The sequence below is a fragment of the Antennarius striatus genome, chromosome 14 (assembly GCF_040054535.1).
Source record: "Antennarius striatus isolate MH-2024 chromosome 14, ASM4005453v1, whole genome shotgun sequence".
NCBI classification, from domain to species: domain Eukaryota; kingdom Metazoa; phylum Chordata; class Actinopteri; order Lophiiformes; family Antennariidae; genus Antennarius; species Antennarius striatus.
The window spans coordinates 153,980-175,080 of NC_090789.1; the positions used below are offsets into that span (position 1 = coordinate 153,980).

At 51.1% G+C, this 21,101-nt stretch overlaps 1 protein-coding gene across 5 annotated transcripts in view; it reads right to left on the reverse strand.

Annotated features, from left to right (window-relative positions):
- Positions 1-3,076: 3,076 nt before the first annotated feature.
- LOC137607240 (collagen alpha-1(XIV) chain-like) overlaps positions 3,077-21,101 on the reverse strand; it is a 41,355-nt gene continuing 23,330 nt past the window's right edge. For 2 of the 5 annotated variants that reach the window (XM_068332857.1, XM_068332856.1), the window contains exons 28-48: positions 20,899-21,042; positions 20,165-20,329; positions 20,045-20,083; positions 19,763-19,901; positions 19,177-19,319; positions 18,715-18,824; positions 14,388-14,546; positions 11,680-11,757; positions 11,249-11,335; positions 11,018-11,071; positions 9,338-9,433; positions 9,193-9,246; positions 8,919-8,972; positions 8,594-8,647; positions 8,450-8,521; positions 8,209-8,244; positions 7,942-8,008; positions 7,624-7,812; positions 7,397-7,474; positions 7,165-7,320; positions 3,077-4,933 (exon numbers count right to left, since the gene is read on the reverse strand). In XM_068332857.1, the coding sequence (XP_068188958.1) occupies positions 4,677-4,933; positions 7,165-7,320; positions 7,397-7,474; positions 7,624-7,812; positions 7,942-8,008; positions 8,209-8,244; positions 8,450-8,521; positions 8,594-8,647; positions 8,919-8,972; positions 9,193-9,246; positions 9,338-9,433; positions 11,018-11,071; positions 11,249-11,335; positions 11,680-11,757; positions 14,388-14,546; positions 18,715-18,824; positions 19,177-19,319; positions 19,763-19,901; positions 20,045-20,083; positions 20,165-20,329; positions 20,899-21,042 (2,231 nt within the window). In that variant the 3' untranslated portion in view covers positions 3,077-4,676. Of the gene's footprint in view, positions 4,934-7,164; positions 7,321-7,396; positions 7,475-7,623; positions 7,835-7,941; positions 8,009-8,208; positions 8,245-8,449; positions 8,522-8,593; positions 8,648-8,918; positions 8,973-9,192; positions 9,247-9,337; positions 9,434-11,017; positions 11,072-11,248; positions 11,336-11,679; positions 11,758-14,387; positions 14,547-18,714; positions 18,825-19,176; positions 19,320-19,762; positions 19,902-20,044; positions 20,084-20,164; positions 20,330-20,898; positions 21,043-21,101 lie in introns of those variants that run through there. The other 3 variants (XM_068332858.1, XM_068332859.1, XM_068332860.1) reach the window with 3 other exon arrangements.

The window sequence follows — 21,101 nt, forward strand, 5'->3', positions numbered from 1 at the left end:
GGGGGCCAGCGGGGCGTTCGGGGGCCAGCGGGGCGTTCGGGGGCCAGCTGACCACCGGCAGCGTCTGTGCGACGGGAGCTGCCGCTGGCCGCCGTCTCCAGAATACACAATCAGGTGATGTTGCCAGGCAAACACTTCGGTTCCAGCCAATAGGAGAGTTTGGCCAACATCGCTTAGCAACCAAAGTTAGACACCAAAGCCGAGACTGGGGGGGTCTTTAGAGGGCGATCAGAGCGGAGCGTCACTAACCAGACCCCCCCACCACCAATATACAATAACCCCACCTTCACCTACAATCAGCTGCTGATGACGGGACAAAGGCAGCAGCACCCCGACCCACGGTCGACCTGACCCCCCCACGGGAAAACAGATAAACAAGTAAATAAATAAACAAATAACAGATAAGGAAGACGTGACGAATACAAGTCTGGATCAACGGAAGAGTGTGTGTGTGTGTGTGTGTGTGTGTGTGTATTAGTATGTGTGTGTGTGTGTGTGTGTGTGTATGTGTGTGTATTAGTATGTGTGTGTGTGTGTGTGTGTGTGTATGTGTGTGTATTAGTATGTGTGTGTGTGTGTGTGTATTAGTATGTGTGTGTGTGTGTGTGTATTAGTATGTGTGTGTGTGTGTGTGTGTGTGTGTATTAGTGTGTGTGTGTATTAGTATGTGTGTGTGTGTGTGTGTGTGTGTGTGTGTGTGTATTAGTATGTGTGTGTGTGTGTGTATTAGTATGTGTGTGTGTGTGTATTAGTATGTGTGTGTGTGTGTATTAGTATGTGTGTGTGAGTGTATTAGTATGTGTGTGTGTGTGTATTAGTATGTGTGTGTGTATTAGTATGTGTGTGTGTGTGTATTAGTATGTGTGTGTGTGTATATGTGTGTGTGTGTATGTGTGTGTGTATTAGTATGTGTGTGTGTGTGTGTGTGTGTATTAGTATGTGTGTGTGTGTGTGTGTGTGTGTGTGTGTGTGTGTGTGCGCGCGTCTGGTCCAGTTTATTACCCCTGTGGGGTGTGGTCCAGTTTATTACCCCTGTTGGATCTGGTCCAGTTTATTAACCTTGTGGGGTGTGGTCAGTTTATTACCCCCCGTGGGATCTGGTCCAGTTTATTACCCCTGTGGGGTCTGGTCCAGTTTATTACCCCTGTTGGGCGTGATCCAGTTTATTACCCCCGTGGGGTCTGGTCCAGTTTATTACCCCTGTTGGGCGTGGTCCAGGTTATTACCCCTGTTGGATCTGGTCCACTTCATTACCCCTGTGGGGTGTGGTCCACTTTATTACCCCTGTGGGGTGTGGTCCACTTTATACCCCTGTTGGGTGTGATCCAGTTTATTACCCTTGTGGGGCGTGATCCAGTTTATTACCCCCGTGGGGTCTGGTCCACTTTATTACCCCTGTGGGGTCTGGTCCACTTTATTACCCCTGTGGGGTGTGGTCCAGTTTATTACCCCTGTTGGATCTGGTCCACTTTATTACCCCTGTGGGGTCTGGTCCACTTTATTACCCCTGTTGGGCGTGGTCCAGTTTATTACCCCTGTGGGGTCTGATCCAGTTTATTACCCCTGTGGGGTCTGATCCAGTTTATTACCCCTGTGGGGTCTGGTCCAGTTTATTAACCTTGTGGGGTGTGTTCAGTTTATTACCCCCGTGGGGTCTGGTCCAGTTTATTACCCCTGTTGGATCTGGTCCACTTTATTACCCCTGTTGGATCTGGTCCACTTTATTACCCCTGTGGGGTCTGGTCCACTTTATTACCCCTGTGGGGTGTGGTCCAGTTTATTACCCCTGTTGGATCTGGTCCAGTTTATTACCCCTGTGGGGTCTGGTCCAGTTTATTACCCCTGTGGGGTCTGGTCCAGTTTATTACCCCTGTTGGATCTGGTCCACTTTATTGCCCCTGTGGGGTGTGAACAGTGCTCTTCACGTTTCAACGACCATAGTTGAAACCCATATGGTTCCCCAACGATGGTCGATGGGGGCGCCAGTGGTTGTCAAAGGGGGGTCCTTGAAATGCCAGTTTCGGCTTTGCATACTAATGAGGGTCATTAGCATGAGACACACCCCCTGGTTCACCTGCTGAGTTTCTTTTAAGGAGTTTAGGAAGGACCTCATTGTAAATGTGCGAAAGGTGAATTCACAGACCCCCCCCTTCAGACCCCATGTAGTACCGCCACCTGACCACACGGGGCAGCATCTAACACACGTGACGTCACTCTCGTAGTACCACCTGACCACACGGGGCAGCAATCAAAAAGAGTTTTTTTTTTGAGTTTTTACAGAGATGTTTATCACACGTATTCTCTTGTGGTGTCTTTTCTGAAAATCTTAAACTCCTGGTTTCTTCCAGACCATGCCTTCCTGAGTTTTCGACCATCCCAGGTGGCTTCTGCATGTGTAGCAGCATCTCGTATTTGCCTTCAGATTTCTCCAAGCTGGACGGCTGCTCTTCATCTACTAACAGGCTACACGTGGGACCACCTCACACAATGCATCGAGCTCATGCTGCTGTAAGGGCTGCACTAACACAAGCATACAAGCTATACTGTACATGTTGTGATAGAATGCCTGAACAGAACAAGGCTCAAAAGAGGAAGAGAAACATCAAACAAAATGACCTTCAGGTGAGATTTGGAACTAGATGGACTGAGACAGGAAAACAAAGAGCATCATGGGATATTATTCTGTGATGTCATCACGCAGTGTCCAATCAGGACACTGGATATGGGTCGTGAAGACGAGGTTGATTCTTCCATCAAGTTCAGGTTAGATTGACAACCAACAGGAGACAAATGCAGGTTGGAGCGTCGCCATGGCGACCGCCTGGCGGCGATACTGTGAGGTGCCTTCCAGGCCACTAGATGGCAGCGCTCCAGACAAAGGCGCAGCTGCAGGAGCAGAACCGTTCTGTTTGGACTCTGTTGACGGAATAATGGGCCCAACGGAGCCTTCCAATGCGTTACTTACTGGGAGCTGGGGGCGGAGCCGGGGGCGGAGCCTGATGCTGCTGGTCTCCAGGTGGTTTAATGAGACCCAAGTTCACCTGAGGAGCAACACTTTCAAACACACAACAACAACTGGTGTACTTCAGTTTTATTGTTCTGAGGAAATTCACACCAAGTAATTAAAAATAAATTACTTTGATTTTATCCAATCAGACGAGTCGATGGAAACAAAAGTGTGTGTTCTCAGTTGAGGACTGAACTCCAGCAATGACACCGCCTGAAGGTTTGAGTCAGAGTCGTGGGCTGTTCTCACGTCAGACGGACAGACCACGTGGAGCTAACCCGATAGCGCCGGTGGGTCGTCACGGCGAAATGGGGGCGGATCTGTCCGAAGGGAAGTGACCCGGTAGGGAGCTGCGGCTCCAGCTTACGCTGTTACAGTAAACACAAAGTTATATGGAACGCTAACGTGTTGACAGCTAATGGAACGCTAATGTGTCGACAGCTAATGTAACGCTAACGTGTTGACGGCTAATGGAACGCTAATGTGTCGACAGCTAATGTAATGCTAACGTGTTGACGGCTAATTGAACCTTAACGTGTTGACGGCTAATGGAATGCTAACATGTCGACGGCTAATGGAACACTAACGTGTTGACGGCTAATGAAACCCTAACGTGTCGATAGCTAATGAAATGCTAACGTATCAATGGCTAATGGAACGCTAACATATCAATGGCTAATGGAATGCTAACATGTCAACAGCTAATGAAACGCTAACTTACCAATGGCTAATGGAACACTAACGTGTCGACGGCTAATGGAATGCTAACACGGCTACATTAGAAATAAAGGAACAGAAACATGCAAGCATAAATACCTGCCCCGCCTCTTTGGAGCTAGCTTGAAGAGGGGGCGGGGCAACGCTCACAGCTGGACGTAGCTCTGAGAGGACGCGGCTTATCCGACGTTAGCATCCGAGGCTGTGTGTGAGTCAACGGGAATGGAGGGGTCATTATCACCAGCATCACCATCATCATCATAATCATCATCACCACCATCATCATCATCACCATCTTCATCATCATCACCATCATCATCATAATCATCATCACCATCATCATCATAATCATCATCACCATCATCATCATAATCATCATGATGTGAATTCAGCCAATGAGGGCTCACGTTTGCTTTCATAAAAAATTAACTCTGAATTTTGACTGAGTTTTGTGGAGGGTTAGGGTCTCGAGTGATGGGTCTGAATTATGTGGAACTGGATCTGGATCCCGATCTGGCCCGACCTTGGAGGTTGTGGCTTTAAACTGAAGCGTGGACTAAGACTGACCGGGTGGCTTTGGACTGAGACTGACTGGGGCAGCCTTGGACTAAGAGTGACCGGGTGGCTTTGCACCAAGACTGACCAGGGCGGCTAACTTCTAGCGAGACCATCAGCAGGAAACGAGTGAAACCGAATGTTCAAACAGAGTAATGGTAGGTCACACGATGGGCGGAGCTGTCGGAGGTGATGGTTCTTAACCCATGAATGAATAGAAATCATGAGTGACACGAATGAAGCAGATCAGTCAACAAGGACATCTTTGGTGCTCAGGTAGTCCAAGCAGAAACCCCCACCCCGTCTCTACATCAGGCACTTATTGATTCGTCCACAGTGGCCCCAGACTGCCCAATGAGGAGCAGCGAGTGACCCTACGTCCCCCTGGGGCCTCCTCTCATTCCATTGGTCTCTTTAGCCTCCTCTTGGGACCTCCCTCCAGGCTCCGGGTGCCGCGGTAGACGCCGGGGGACCTCAGCTCCAGGTCGTCCAGGGCGAGTGCAGGGTCGTCAGGGGCCACAGGCCTCGGGGCCGGGTAGTTGGGCTGGTAGTAGCGGTAAGGATCGTCCTCTTCCACCTCACCGTAGTTCTGGAAGACGTTGGACGGCAGTTGGACTGGGGGGATAGCGCCGCCGTCAGTGACATCATCACCTTCTGCGTTGCCAACCAACCAACCAGCCAGCCAGCCAAGCCAGTACGCCATTCAGACAGGCACACAGTCAGTGACAGCCCAAAACAAAGATGGCCGACCCCTCCACCACAGGAAGCCAGGGTTTGGATTGGTTTGTTGGGTTCAATTAGTTAGGGAGGCAGAAGAGAAGGCGGGAGGAGAGGAAGCAGCAAGAGACACAGTGGAACAAGAGTTAGCAACGGAACAGGGTTAGCAACGGTACCAGGGGTGGCAACGGTACCAGGGTTAGCAGTGGTACCAGAGTTAGCAGTGGTACCAGGGTTAGCAGTGGTACCAGGGTTAGCAGTGGTACCAGGGTTAGCAGTGGTACCAGGGTTAGGGTATGGACTGAGCTTAGGGGGCAGGGACGTTTAAATGATGACTGCATGAGAAACGTTCCAACAGGAGCTCTGAAACAATTATCAGCATTGAAAAAGGCACAATTTTGGTAAACTTCAGTTTTCAAATGGGATTTTTGGAGTGAGGTTAAAAAAAAGTGTAGAACTGTTTCCTGTCGTTTATGGGGTTTTATGCGTGCAGGTGAAGCTTGTGGTTTAAAAAAAAGGGAGTGGATGATCGTAATCTAGAAGAATAAATCAGGAAAGGACGATCGTTCACAATCATGCTAGAAAACATTTACATTTACGTGTTGTCATTTAGCAGATGTCGGTGTTTGAGTTAACCCCACTCTCTGGTCTGGATTAGTTAGGTTTGAGTTAACCCCACTCTCTGGTCTGGATTAGTTAGGTTTGAGTTAACCCCACTGTGGTCTGGATTAGTAAAATTTGAGTTTACTAATCCAGACCAGAGAGTGGGGTTGTGTTAACCCCCCCTCTCTGGTCTGGATTAGTAAAGTTTGAGTTAACCCCGCTCTCTGGTCTGGATTAGTAAAATTTGAGTTAACCCCACTCTCTGGTCTGGATTAGTAAAATTTGATTTAATCCCACTCTCTGGTCTGGATTAGTAAAGTTTGAGTTTACCAATCCAGACCAGAGAGTGGGGTTGTGTTAACCCCCCTCTCTGGTCTGGATTAGTAAAGTTTGAGTTAACCCCCCTCTCTGGTCTGGATTAGTAAAATTGAGTTAACCCCACTCTCTGGTCTGGATTAGTAAAGTTTGAGTTAACCCCACTCTCTGGTCTGGATTAGTAAAGTTTGAGTTAACCCCACTCTCTGGTCTGGATTAGTTAGGTTTGAGTTAACCCCACTGTGGTCTGGATTAGTAAAGTTTGAGTTAACCCCACTCTCTGGTCTGGATTAGTAAAATTTGAGTTAACCCCACTCTCTTGTCTGGATTAGTAAAATTTGAGTTTACTAATCCAGACCAGAGAGTGGGGTTGTGTTAACCCCCCTCTCTGGTCTGGATTAGTAAAGTTTGAGTTAACCCCACTCTCTGGTCTGGATTAGTAAAATTTGATTTAATCCCACTCTCTGGTCTGGATTAGTAAAGTTTGAGTTAACCCCACTCTCTGGTCTGGATTAGTAAAGTTTGAGTTAACCCCACTCTCTGGTCTGGGTGAGTAAGGTTTGAGTTAACCCCACTCTCTGGTCTGGATTAGTAAACCAGCGGTGCCTCCATGTGGTGACGGCGAGCCTGCAGGCAGGAGTTGTTACGTGGTTAGCATGGACATGAACATCCCTTCACATTTAACACGATGGAGCTCATGCTGGCACCAGTGGTTCCATTGATCACTGTAAGACTATTCAGATAGAACCCCACTTTACAGGGGGGTTCACTGCTAGAGATCAATGTAGCATTTTGAGGAGTCAGGGTTAGGGTTACGGTTTAGAGTTAGGGTTAGGGATTAAGATTTAAGGTTAGGGGTTAGGAGTCAGGTTTAGGAGTTAGGGGTTAAGGTCAGGGATTAGGGTTAGGTATAGAGGTTAGGGTTTAGGGGTTACATATAGCGGTTAGGGTTAGGTATAGAGGTTAGGGTTTAGGGGTTAGGTATAGAGGTTAGGGTTTAGGGGTTACGTATAGGGGTTAGGGGTTTAGGGTTAGGGTTGACGTTCTCCCGTCTCAGAGGTTCTTTGTAGAGTTCTGCATCCTGACACATCTCATGAAGGTGATGGATACGTTGATCTCATGCAGCCTGTTTAACTCAAACAGCTCAAAGCAGACCAGCAAACAGCCACGGATGCTAACTGCAGGTTGTTGCTAAGCTAAAGATCCCACATCCAAGCAGCACTGAGGTCTGAGCAGCTGAGTCTACGTACCCCCAACGTTGTAGCCCACACAGGAGTTTTGGTCACAGTAACCCGGTGGCCCTGCAGACCCAACTGGTCCTGGTACCCCAGGTCGACCGGGTGGCCCAGGGTTTCCGGGTCTCCCCGATGCTCCTGGGCTGCCGGATCTGCCCTGCCCCTGGGCACCTGGGAGGAAAGACGAGAAAGTCAGGAAGACCCCATGGGGAACTAGTAGGGTGTGCTTCAGGGTGGTTCTGGTTACCAGGGGGTCCTGGAGGCCCTCGGGGGCCCTGGACTCCAACACCTTGAGATCCTTTGTCACCCTTTTCACCAGGTTGACCTGAACACACACACACACAGTCATGCGTTATTAGTCTTCAGGCGTCTGATTTGATGCTTGTCCTTCGTGGGGAACCTTCTGGACCCTGGGAGCCGTCAGCTGTCAAAAGATCCAATGGGTCATGACCAAGTGTTCACACTCTTCTTCACCTCTTTCTCCAGGCTGCCCATTCTGTCCATTCTGTCCCGGGAAGCCAGGTCTTCCTGAGGGTCCCTGCTCTCCCTGATTTCCTGGAGCCCCCGCTCTGCCAGGTTCTCCTGGGGGTCCTGGAACGGTGCGGATGGAGACTGGTGGACTGGGCTGGTGGTTCAGGATGGAGTTGTATCGTGCCATGTGGCCTGAAAGCAGGTGGTGATTAAGCTGACATAAATGCAGGGTTGGCTGAAAATATTAGCCTCTTTAACTGCTAACAGTCTATTAGCAACAGGTTAGAAAGAAGCAGCCTATCAGGACTCAGTCCAACTCACTCTGGATCAGCTGCTCACAGACCTGCCGGGCGATGGCCTGGACCGACGCTGTGGACTGGAGGTCACCCTGAAGGGCGCAGAGATGAACAGACTCAATGACCAGTCCAGGTTCACATAGTGAAACAGTCCAGGTTCACACAGTGAAACAGTCCAGGTTCACATGGTGAAACAGTCCAGGTTCACACAGTGAAACAGTCCAGGTTCACACAGTGAAACAGTCCAGGTTCACACAGTAAAAAAGTCCAGGGTCACGGGGTAGTTCCTTACCCGTTCACCTTTATCCCCTTTGCTTCCAGGTGGCCCCTGAAACAGAAACATCAGTCATGAAACGTGAACCGGTAGTACCGGTAGAACAGGCACAAACTGCTTTAAACCCCTAACCCCAGACCACTGTGAGGTCCTAGATCCTGGGGGGGTTGGGGGGACATGGGCCGTCAGGACGTACAGGAAGCTGCTCAGGTGATGGGGGACTGGAAACAAACTCAGACTGGGCAGCATCTGGACTCACCGGTGGTCCCAGTTCTCCCACTTTTCCTGACGGGCCAGTGTTTCCTGGGGCCCCTGGGGCCCCTGGCGTCCCCTGAGGAGTACAGAGAGGCGTGAGGTGATGTTGCTGCAGGAGACTCACACACGTGTAGAACTCATGACTTACAATTGTTCCTGGAGGACCCTGCCTGCCCGGCTCGCCGTCTTTACCTGGGAGCCCCTGGAGATCAGAGGGTTGGGGTCAGAGGTCACTGGTTGCCCCCACCGAGACAATGAGCACCAGTGGTGTGACTACTGGTGAATAGAACCTAGTCAATCAATTTACACCATGATTCAGAGAAAAGGCCTGACAGGATGTCCGTCATGTGGTGCCGGAGGTCCAGCAGACACCCCTCCATCTCTAGGTGGCGCCCCCTCTGGTAGGAGGACTTATGTTCAGGTCTTCAACCGTTACAAATCTATCCAGATGAATGGGAACCATTTTGACTCACCCTGCTACCCGTAGGACCGTCTCTGCCCTGAGCGCCAGCTCGGCCCACGACACCCTGCAACACAGAGGTCAGAGGTCACTGTAGGTCACCACTGTTGACAGTCATGTAGCAGCAAGCTAATGCTACGTTAGCGTGTTGCACCATCTGCTTCAACGTGTGTATGTATGTACAGGCCCTAGCACGCACACACACAGATGGTCCTGAGTCCGTCTGGTCAGACCCCCCCCATTCATTCACATCCAATTGATTGATTGATTATTGATGGTTTCGTTACCTGGGGTCCTTGCGGCCCCGCGTCTCCTTTCTGTCCTCTCTCTCCTGGAGGCCCCTGCAGGTTAGAGTCAGATTTTCAGGACGTTCTTTAGCGTGAAGAACCCACAACCAGTCTAGAAGCCAGAACCAGTCTAGAACCTACGTACAGGGGGTCCTATAATCGAGCGTCCACTGGGCCCCTGTGGGCCCTGGGGTCCCTGAGGACCGGGTACACCAATCTCCCCTTCTGGACCCGTCGCCCCCTGGAGAGAGAGAGTTGATGACGTCATTCTGTAAACCAGCTGTCATGGCAACGTGTTGTTTCTGTTGCTCCGCTGTTTTGATCTGAACTTCCTGATCAGAAACGACTGAAGACGTGGATCTGAGGACGACGTGGATCTGAGGACGACGTGGATCTGAAGAAGACGTGGATCTGAGGAAGACGTGGATCTGGGGGGGACGTGGATCTGAGGAAGACGTGGATCTGAGGAAGACGTGGATCTGAGGACGACGTGGATCTGAGGACGACGTGGATCTGAAGAGGACGTGGATCTGAGGAAGACGTGGATCTTCATGGTCTTCAGTCATGCAGTTCTCCGCTCCACCACATGGGGGCACCAACGTTTCTGATGTTGCGCTCCTCTCTGCTGCCAGACAGATTCTTTATGTCCATTCAAGAGGAGGAAGAGGAGGAGTATTTGATGCAGTAAACTTGGTGTCTTCCTCACAGACCAGGATCTCAGGTTGTTGAAGGTCTGAAGATCCTGTTGCCACCTTGTCCTGCTTTGCTCGACTCATCAGAGACCAGGTGAAACCCCCAGTAACCCAGGTTTTGGTCCTGGACCGGATCTGTAACACCAGTCCTTCTCTTCTTGTAGCACCAAACAGAACGTAGAGGTCCTGCTGAGCTCCGGTATCTGTCGGCGAACACGCTCACGTTTGATTTGTTCGGTTCCTCAACAGTCCAGTGGCTGATAGTGACATGATGAGGTCATCATGACCTGGACCTGAACCCAGTGTCCCGAACCCAGTGACCTGGACCTGAACCCAGTGTCCTGAACCCAGTGACCTGAACCTGAACCCAATGACCTGAACCTGAACCCTGTGACACGAACCCAGTGACCTGAACCTGAACCCAGTGACCTGAACGTGGACCCAGTGACCTGAACCCAGTGACCTGGACCTGAACCCAGTGTCCTGAACCCAATGACCTGAACCTGAAACCCATGACCTCAAACCCAGTGACCTGAACCTGAACCCAGTGACCTGAACGTGGACCCAGTGACCTGAACCCAGTGACCTAAACCTGAACTCAGTGACCTTAACCTGAACCCAGTGACCTGAACGTGGACCCAGTCACCTGAACCTGGACCCAGTGACCTGAACCCAGTGACCTGAACCTGGACCCAGTCACCTGAACCTGGACCCAGTGACCTGAACTTGGACCCAGTGACCTGAATGTGGACCCAGTGATTTCTGCACTGAACATGATGAAACCTGGAGCAGGAAGCCCCAGCGACACTGAACCCTGACCTGAAGAGTTGTGTGTTGATGGATCTACCTCTCATGTTGCAGCCACACAGTTTGGATCCATGTCTGTTACAGCGGGGGTCGCGACCCCACGCTGAACATTTTTAATGTGACTGTTTTGAGCTGCAGAGGACGGCGAGAGCCCACACCCCCTCACATCATTGTATAGCATTTCCATGCAGATGACACACAAACGTGATGCTGACACCTGGTGATGCTTTTATTTTTTAGATATCGTCTCCGGTTCTTCAGGAGACATTTTAGCAGAAGCTAAATGATGACATGAATCATAATAGTTGTGAACCGACAGAACTTACCACTGGACCCGGCTCCCCACGATCCCCACGGGCCCCTCTGATCCCTGGACCTCCCTGTTTAGACAAACGAGGTACACGGTCAACATCCAACCACAACAATGTGAGGCAACAAACACGAGCTGGAAGCATGAAGGTGCTTCAGGGAACATGTGAAGTCTGTGTGATGTCACATGTTCAGATCACATGAGAAGAATCAGTGAATTAAAAAGTGATCTGTGTCAGGGGCCTCACAGGTGGTCCAGCCGGGCCGGGGGGGCCCTTGCTGTCCTGGGTGCAGGTGCAGGCTTTGGGCATGGCGGGGCAGTCTGCCTCCTTCCTCTGGACGATGACGGCATGGCGGAGGTGACAGGAAGATAAGAACAGAATGAAAGCATGTGATGACGTCACTAACTACTAGAACACGCCAAGTAGGAAGAGACGGACTCCTCCAACACTGAAAGGGTTAAAAAATAGTGCTTCCTGCTTGAAATGCCAATTAAGAACAAAGAACCAACTGGTTTCACAGTTCTCTGCCGACAGTTGAGTGTTAGCATCTCCTGCGTGGAGGAACACACTGGAGGAAGACACTAAAGTTATGTTCAGGTTTCCAGCCAGTAACCATAGCAACTCAGAAAGTCTGATTGACAGCGCAGTCCTTTCAAGAAAATGAACTTTGACCTCACCAGACCAGGAAGTTCACAGCACTTGTCTCTGCTGGCCCACGAGGTGCTGCAGATGATGTCGAAGAGCTGGAGGTGGAACTGTAGTAGAGACAGAGAACACAGTTTAAGATTGTGACCAGTAACGCACCGCTGTAACGCACCACTGTAACGCACCACTGTAACGCACCACTGTAACGCACCACTGTAACGCTCCACTGTAACGCTCCACTGTAACGCTCCACTGTAACGCACCACTATAACACAACACTGTAACACAACACTGTAACGCACCACTGTAACGCACCACTGTAACGCACCACTGTAACGCACCACTGTAACGCACCACTGTAACACACCGCTGTAACACACCACTGTAACGCACCACTGTAACATAACACTGTAACGTACCACTGTAACACACCACTGTAACACAACACTGTAACGCGCCACTGTAACGCACTACTGTAACACACCGCTGTAACACACCGCTGTAACGCACCACTGTAACGCACCACGGTAACGCACCACTGTAACACAACACTAACACGCCACTGTAACGCACTACTATAAAACAGCACTGTAACACACCACTGTAACACAACCCTGTAATGCACCACTGTAACACAACACTGTACTGCACCATTTTAAAACAACACTAACGCACCACTGTAAAAAAAAACTGTAACCCATCACTGTAACACAACACTGTAACGCACCACTGTAATGCACCACTGTAAAAAAACACTAACGCACCACTGTAACACAACACTAACTCACCACTGTCACACACCACTGTAATGCACCACTGTAAAACAACACTGTAACCCACCACTGTAATGCGCCACTGTAATGCACCACTGTAATGCAGCAATGTTACGCACCACTGTAACCCGCCACTGCAACGCACTACTGTAACACCACACTGTAACACACCACTGTAACGCACCGCTGCAATGCACCACTGTAACACAACACTGTAAAGCAACACTGTAACGCACCACAGTTAAACACCACTGTAACGCAACACTATTACACAACACTGTAGCACAACACTAACACACCACTGTAACGCACCACTGTAACACAACACTGTAACGCACCACTGTAAAAAAAACTGTATTGCACCACTGTTACGCACCACTGCAACACAACACTGTTACGCACCACTGTAACGTGCCACTGTAAAACAACACTAACGCACCACTGTAACACAACACTAACTCACCACTGTCACACACCACTGTAATGCACCACTGTAAAACAACACTGTAACCCACCACTGTAATGCGCCACTGTAATGCACCACTGTAACGCACCAATGTTACGCACCACTGTAACCCGCCACTGCAACACACTACTGTAACACACCACTGTAACGCACCGCTGCAATGCACCACTGTAACACAACACTGTAAAGCAACACTGTAACGCACCACAGTTAAACACACTGTAACGCAACACTATTACACAACACTGTAACACAACACTGTAACGCACCTCTATAAAAACACTAACACACCACTGTAAAACAACACTAACGCACCACGGTAACACACCATTGTAATGCAACACTATTACACAACACTGTAGCACAACACTAACACACCACTGTAATGCACCACTGTAACACAACACTGTAATGCACCACTGTAAACATTGTAAAAAACTGTATCGCACCACTGTAACGCACCACTGCAACACAACACTGTTACGCACCACTGTAACGTGCCACTGCAATGCACCACAGTAACGCACCACTGTAACACAACATTGTTACGCACCACTGTAACGTGCCACTGCAACGCACTACCGTAACATAACACTGTACCACACTACTGTAATGCACCACTGTAACACAACACTGTAACGCACCGCTTTAACGCACCACTGTAACGCAACACTGTAACGCAACACTATTACACAACACTGTAACACAACACTGTAACGCACTACTGTAACGCAACACTATTACACAACACTGTAACACAACACTGTAACGCACCACTGTAACGCAACACTATTACACAACACTGTAACACACCACTGTAAAACAACACTGTAACGCACCACTGTAACGCGCCACTGTAATGCACCACTAACACGCCACTATAATGCACCACTGTAACGCACCACTGTATCACAACACTTTTACACACCATTTCAACGCAACACTGTTACACAACACTGTAACGCACCACTGTAACGCACCACTGTAACAAGTGTAAGAGTGGAACACACCAGTGGAACACACAGTAATGCATCCATAACACACTAGTGTTATGCACCAGGAATGTAATTGGGTAATGCGCAGGTGTAACAGTGTGAATCCAGTGTGACCACCACACGCAGGTGTAACAGTGTGAATCCAGTGTGACCACCACACGCAGGTGTAACAGTGTGAATCCAGTGTGACCACCACACGCAGGTGTAACAGTGTGAATCCAGAGGGACCACCACACGCTGGTGTAACAGTGTGAATCCAGAGGGACCACCACACGCTGGTGTAACAGTGTGAATCACGCCGTCTCAGGTTGTCTGATCGCAGCCCCTGAGGAGGAGCGTTGGTGCACCACCAATGATTCCTCTCTGATCCAAGGAGACGTTCAGAAGCAACACACTCCTTGTGTGTGTGTGTGTGTGTGTGTGTGTATGTGTGTGTGTGTGTGTGTGTGTGTGTGTGTGTGTGTGTCTGTGTGTGTGTGTGTGTGTGTGTGTGTGTGCTGCGTTACTGGGGCGGTCTGCTCCTGCCCCCCCCTGGACCGGACCATCCTCCCCAGGACTTCCTGTCCGTCGGTGCTTATGTTCCCGGCGGCGTTGATGTTCTTCTCGGCGGCCGTCTTGCAGTCGATGGACACCTTGGCGCTGGTCTTGCTGATCGCTACGTGGAGCTGGAAACAGGAAATGTGGATCAATCAATGACGCAAGCTGATCGATCAGAGTCCAGGGTTTGTTACCCCGCTTACAAACCAACCAACCAACCAACAAACAAACACACAAACAAACATCAGCACGGAACTGTAGCCCCATGTAAGACCCAAAGTTTCCATTGAGACGGTGGATGGAATGAAAAGTTAAAGTTGTAGAAGAGGAGGAACAGCTCCTCACCCAGAGGAGAACCAGGAGGAGAACCAGGAGGAGAACCAGGAGGAGAACCAGGAGAACCAGGAGGAGAACCAGGTGGAGAACCAGGGGAACTCAGACTGGCTCCTGTGGGTCTCTGGTTACTCATACAGGAAGTTGCGTGACCGTAAGGACGAAGGGACGAAGCTCCGCCTGTGAGCTATGAGTGGCTACTGCTGTCAGCCTCGCCTTTGGGGGTCTATCTTAGGCGTCTGCGTGTAACTCTCACATTCTGGAGGCTGTAATTATGACAGGGCCGCGAACCAACAAACGCTCTCAGATGTGTCTGGTGACGCCAAACATCAAACCAACAGCTGGAGGACGACGGGTCGGAAACCCGGCCAGGCCGTGTAAAGGTGTCCGGGAATAGAACCCAGCTGTATTTATCGTGTTTAAAGAGGAACAGCGGTGTATTCTGGGCTGTGGGTTCACATCCGAAGTTCAACCGCCGCCTGCGGCACGCCACGAGCATCAGAACACAGTTCCTGACCAAAGCAGCACAAACCAAAGGGCCTCAAACCGTTTCTGACGAGACTCAGAGGTCATCTGAGTCCTGGTACCTGAACCTAACAACACCCCGGTGTCGTAAGGTTCAAGTACCAGGTGTCATTGCTAAAATCAGGCATATTTTAAAATGGAATGAAGCAGAGAAATTAATCCACGCTTTCATCACTTCCAGACTAGATCACTGTAACGCACTTTTTTCAGGCTGCCCCAAACAGTCGCTGATGACTCTTCAACTAATCCAGAATGCTGCTGTCCGTGTTCTGACCAGGACCAGTACCAGAGACCATGTTCTGACCAGGACCAGTACCAGAGACCAGGTTCTGACCACTACCATAGACCAGGTTCTGACCAGGACCAGTACCAGAGACCAGGTTCTGACCACTACCAGAGACCAGGTTCTGACCAGGACCAGTACCAGAGACCAGGTTCTGACCAGGACCAGCACGACCAGCACCAGAGACCAGGTTCTGACTAGGACCAGTACCATAGACCAGGTTCTGACCAGGACCAGTACCAGAGACCAGGTTCTGACCAGGACCAGCACCAGAGACCAGGTTCTGACCACTACCAGAGACCAGGTTCTGACCAGGACCAGTACCAGAGATCAGGTTCTGACCAAGACCAGTATCAGAGACCAGGTTCTGACCAGGACCAGTACCAGAGACCAGGTTCTGACCAGGACCAGTACCAGGGACCATATTTCTCCTGTGTTGCTTCTCTGTACTGGCTTCCAGTGAAAGCTAGGATAGATTTTAAAATACTCCTCCTCACTTCCAAAGCCCTTCGTGGCACCAACCTATCTGAAGGAACTTTAGTCCCACATAATCCATCTAGAGCATTACGCTCTCAACATACTGGCCTACTGCTGGTTCGTACAAAATACGAATATATATAAGTAGGACAGGTGCTAGTAGGACAGGGGCTAGGGGCGGCACAGTGGCGCAGTGGTTAGCGCTGCTGCCTCACAACACGGCGGACCCGGGTTCGAGTCCGTCTCTGTGCGGAGTTCGCATGCACTCCCTGTGTCTGCGTGGGTTCTCTCCGGGTTCTCCGGCTTCCTCCCCCCTCCAGAAAAATGTGCTTCAGGTTGATTGGCCGTTCCAAATTGCCCGTAGGAAGGAGTGTGTGTGAGTGGTTGTATGTCTTTGTGTGTGGCTCCACGGTGCACTGGCGTCGTGCCGGAGTGTCCCCCGCCTCACGCCCTATGCTGCCAAGATAGGCTCCCCCTGACCCGCCACGGCGGATATAGCGGTAGTAATATGAAGATGATGAGGACAGGGGCTAGAACCTTCTGCTATCAAGCCTCTCTATTGTGGAACCACCCCCCTCCCTCAGTTCGGGGGGCAGACACCCTCTCACTATTTAAGACTAGACTTAAAACTTTTCTTTTTCATAAATTTTACAATTAATGGCAACTTAGGTTACTACGTTTATTTTCATATAGACCTACACTGGTGGAGACTCAACATCCAGACTCACTGAGTTCCTCTCTCCTCCCCCTTCTCTCCAACCATCTCTGTTACTCCTCCTCCTCTCTGACCTCACTCTCCAAGTCTCCAATCACACCGTACTAACTAAACTTCTTCCCTGGAGTCTCTGTGCTCTATGTCCTCACGGGTTTTTCTCAGGTTCACCCTTAATTCCACCCATCTGCTATGGACCATCTGCTGTGGACCTACACCTCCCATCCACCAGTATCACCCCTCACCTAACCATCGACTGGGGTCCTGCTTCCTTTCCTCCTCCTTCCTCCATACAGTCATCCACACAGCTGTAATTGTGCCTTGACTTTATCAACCTGAACCATATTGATACTGTCTCTATCTGTCTCTCTCTCTCTGTCTCTCTCTGTCTCTCTCTCTCTCTCTGTCTCTCTCTCTCTCTGTCTCTCTCTGTCTCTCTCTCTCTCTGGCCTGTCTCTCTCTCTCTGTCTCTCTCTCTCTCTCTCTCTGTCTCTCTCTCTCTGTCTCTCTCTCTCTCTGTCTCTCTCTCTGTCTCACTCTCTCTCTGTCTCTCTCTCTCTGACCCTGTTCTTATCTTCCTTTGATTTCTTTTCCACCCAACCGGTCGAGGCGGATGGCCGCCCAAGAGAGTCTGGGTCCTGTCCAGAGTTTCTTCCTCAATGAGGGAGTTTTTCCCTCCACTGTCTCTGATGCTCTGGAGGGTTCAGTTGGGTTTCTGTCTGTTAAAGCGCTTTGAAATGTCTGTTGCTATGCTTAAGTGCTATATAAATAAAACTTGATTGATTGATCATCTGTTCAGGACTTCAGGAGACCAGCAGAGACATTCTCCCCACGGGGTCGTGGGCATCGTCTGCCTTACAACATGGATCTCAAACGGTGGCTCCTGGTCCTCCAGGGTTCTCAAGTCCACCATGTATGCAGGGTCACAGCTCAGCCAGCCGAGACGACCGCGCTGACACGGCACCCAAACGCCACACGGCTGACCTGACTGGGTCTGGGTTCTAGTCTCTGCTATGTCTGGAGGATGTAAGGTCCAGATATATAAATCTGGTCACAATGCCACACAGTTGACCTGGTTAAGGCTCAGGGTGCCACAGGCTCATGTCAGAGCTCCACCCAGGGTGTAGTTGGTTTCAGGTACCAGGGTGTCATTGGGTTCAGGTACCGTGTGTTGTTGGGCTCAGGTACCAGAGTGTCATTAGGTTCAGGAACTGGTATGTCATTGGGTTCAAGTACGGGGTGTCATTGGCTTCAGGAACTAGGGTGTCATTGGGTTCAGGTAACGGGGTGTCATTGGGTTCAGGTAACGGGGTGTCATTGGGTTCAGGTAACGGGGTGTCATTGGGTTCAGGTACCGGGGTGTCATAGGGTTCAGGTACCGGGGTGTCATAGGGTTCAGGTACCGGGGTGTCATAGGGTTCAGGTACAGGGGTGTCGTTGGGTTCAGGTACCGGGGTGTCATTGGGTTCAGGTACCGGGGTGTCATTGGGTTCAGCTACCGGGGTGTCGTTGGGTTCAGGTACCGGGGTGTCGTTGGGTTCAGGTACCGGGGTGTCGTTGGGTTCAGGTACCGGGGTGTCGTTGGGTTCAGGTACCGGGGTGTCGTTGGGTTCAGGTACCGGGGTGTCATTGGGTTCAAGTACCGGGGTGTCGTTGGGTTCAGGTACCGGGTTTTCGCTGGGTTCAGGTACCGGGGTGTCGTTGGGTTCAGGTACCGGGGTGTTATTGGGTTCAGCTACCAGGTGTCTTTGGGTTTGAGTACCGGGATGTCGTTATATTCAGGTACCAGGATGTCATTGGGTTCTGGACCCGGGTAACACTAACCCTAACCCATCAGATGCAGTATTCATGCCAATGTTGGCTGCAGCTGCTAAAAGCTCCTTTCTACCTGAAATCAATGCTTCGTGTAACAAAACATCACCGATCGATCAACTGATCGTCAGGCCGACACCCAGCTGGCGCTGACCTTATGGAAGCTGCCGTAGAACAGTTTGGAGATCTCCGGCCCGTCAAAGGTCACCGTCTGGAACTGCCCTTGGTAGTCCTGGTTGAAGAATGTCAGCGTCTTTCCTCCGCCTGCAGGAAGTCACAAAGCACAGGTCAGCACCAGAGGCTGGACCGACCAGACTGGTCCATACTGGTCCAAACCGGTCAGCACCAGGGACAGGACCATCCAAACTGGTTCAAACCGGTCATCACCAGGGACAGGACCAACCAAACAGGTCCATACCTGTCCAAACTGGTCAGCACCAGGGACAGGACCCTCCAAACTGGTCCAAACGAGTCCAAACCGGTTCATACCGGTCCAAACTGGTCAGCACCTGGGACCGGACCTCTGCTCATGCCAACCAGTGTTAGACCAGTGCTGATCTGTCAGTGCTCCACTCTGATTGGTTCACAGCTGTGGGAAGAACAACATGTGACTCACTGTCCAGGATGAGGCCCACCAGCGGCTCGTGGTTCTGGTTCAGGATCTCCCAGAGGGCAAAGGGTTCCTCTGGGGTGTCGGGCAGCAGCCTTAACAGCAGGGTGACGGTGTAGTCCGAGGGCAGGCCTTCAGGGTGGACGAACCTGCAACACCAGACGCCATCAGTTCACCGCCCGCCATGACATCACAGCCCGCCGTGAAATTACCACCCGCCATGACATTACAGCCCGCCATGACATCACAGTCCGCCATCAGTCCACAGCCCGCCATTACATCACCTCCTACCATGACATCACAGCCTGCCGTGACATCACAGCCTGCCATGACATCACAGCGTACCATGACATCACAGCCTGCCGTGACATTACAGCCTGCCATGACATCACCACCCACCATGACATCACCGCCCGCCATGACATCACAGCCCGCCATCAGTTCACAGCCCACCATCACTAACCCACTTCCTGAGCTGCCAACCAAAACATCATGTCATCACCAGCTGGGGGGTTAGAGACACAATTGTGTCAATGTGGCCCCACCCACTCTGACGATGACATTACCCACTCTGACAATGGTGTCCACCCACCTGGTCGGCTGTGACAGGTTAGCATCCCTGTGCAGGTGGAAGCAGGGGAAGGTGTTGAAGGTGCCCGTTACCATGGAGACACCAGACACGCTGCTGTAGCGGTCCTCCTCTAGCCCGAACAGCTCCATCATGCGAAACCCTGACGCGGACACAGGAGAACATGAAGAAACGTGTTGGTGCTCATCGTCACATGACAAAGGGCTAGCGTGGTTAGCATCTACATGCTAGCGTCGCACACGTCACTGCTGTGACCAGGTGAACGAGGTGTGGCGGTTTGTCTACCTGGTGTCATGCTGTCGCTCATCAGGACGGACGGACAAGCTGCAACCGAACCATAGCGTTGGATTAAAACACGTCACCAGGTAACCACGCCCCGCCCACATGTTGGTTCTGGCTACTCACTGGCCGTCGCCGCCTCGCAGACAAAGGTCACCAGCTTCTCCTCGATCTTCTTGAAGGCGTCCAGGTCGTCCACAAAGAAGACGTGTCTGTCGCTGGGTTTGCTGGCGATGCTCACCAGCTCGCCGTAGTCAGCATCCGCAAAGCCGATGGCGAACACGATGTAGCCTAACAGGAAGTAGACGGGAAGAGAGGGCTTCAACAGGAAGAAGGGCTTCAACAGGAAGAAGGGCTTCAACAGGAAGAAGGGCTTCAACAGGAAGAAGGGCTTCAACAGGAAGAAGGGCTTCAACAGGAAGTAGGGCTTCAACAGGAAGAAGGGCTTCAACAGGAAGAAGGGCTTCAACAGGAAGAAGGGCTTCAACAGGAAGAAGGGCTTCAACAGGAAGAAGGGCTTCAACAGGAAGAAGGGCTTCAGGCCACACAGAGACCCGTCCTTCTGTGGCTTTGGATGAATGTTGTGATGTGGGGGGCCAGGGGGTCTGGATCAGCTCCAGACTGACCCCCAATGCAATGGTCATTGGGTGTCCCACAGGGAGAAACGCGCTTCAGGCCCCATGAGGAGTTCAGTGGCCCCCAAACGATACGACAGGAACTTCCTGTTTACATGTCATCAACATGCCTTAGAACACGCTAGCACGTGTTGGCACGTGTGTGTGTAGAGTCAGACGGCTGTCAGATCCGATACGACCAGGACTACCGCACCTGACGCGGCGTCACGCCGCCGCTGAGCTCACCTTCCATCTGCAGCTCCTTGGAGACCCTGGTGACGTCGTCCTGGGAGCGGCCGTCGGTCAGGACCACCAGGACCTTGGGGACGCCCCTCCTGACTCCGCCCTCCACCGTGAAGATGTTCTCCTTCACGTGCTGGATGGCTCGACCTGATTGGACAGATACATCAGAACCGTCATCCAACCAGCATCAGAGGCAAACAGGAAGT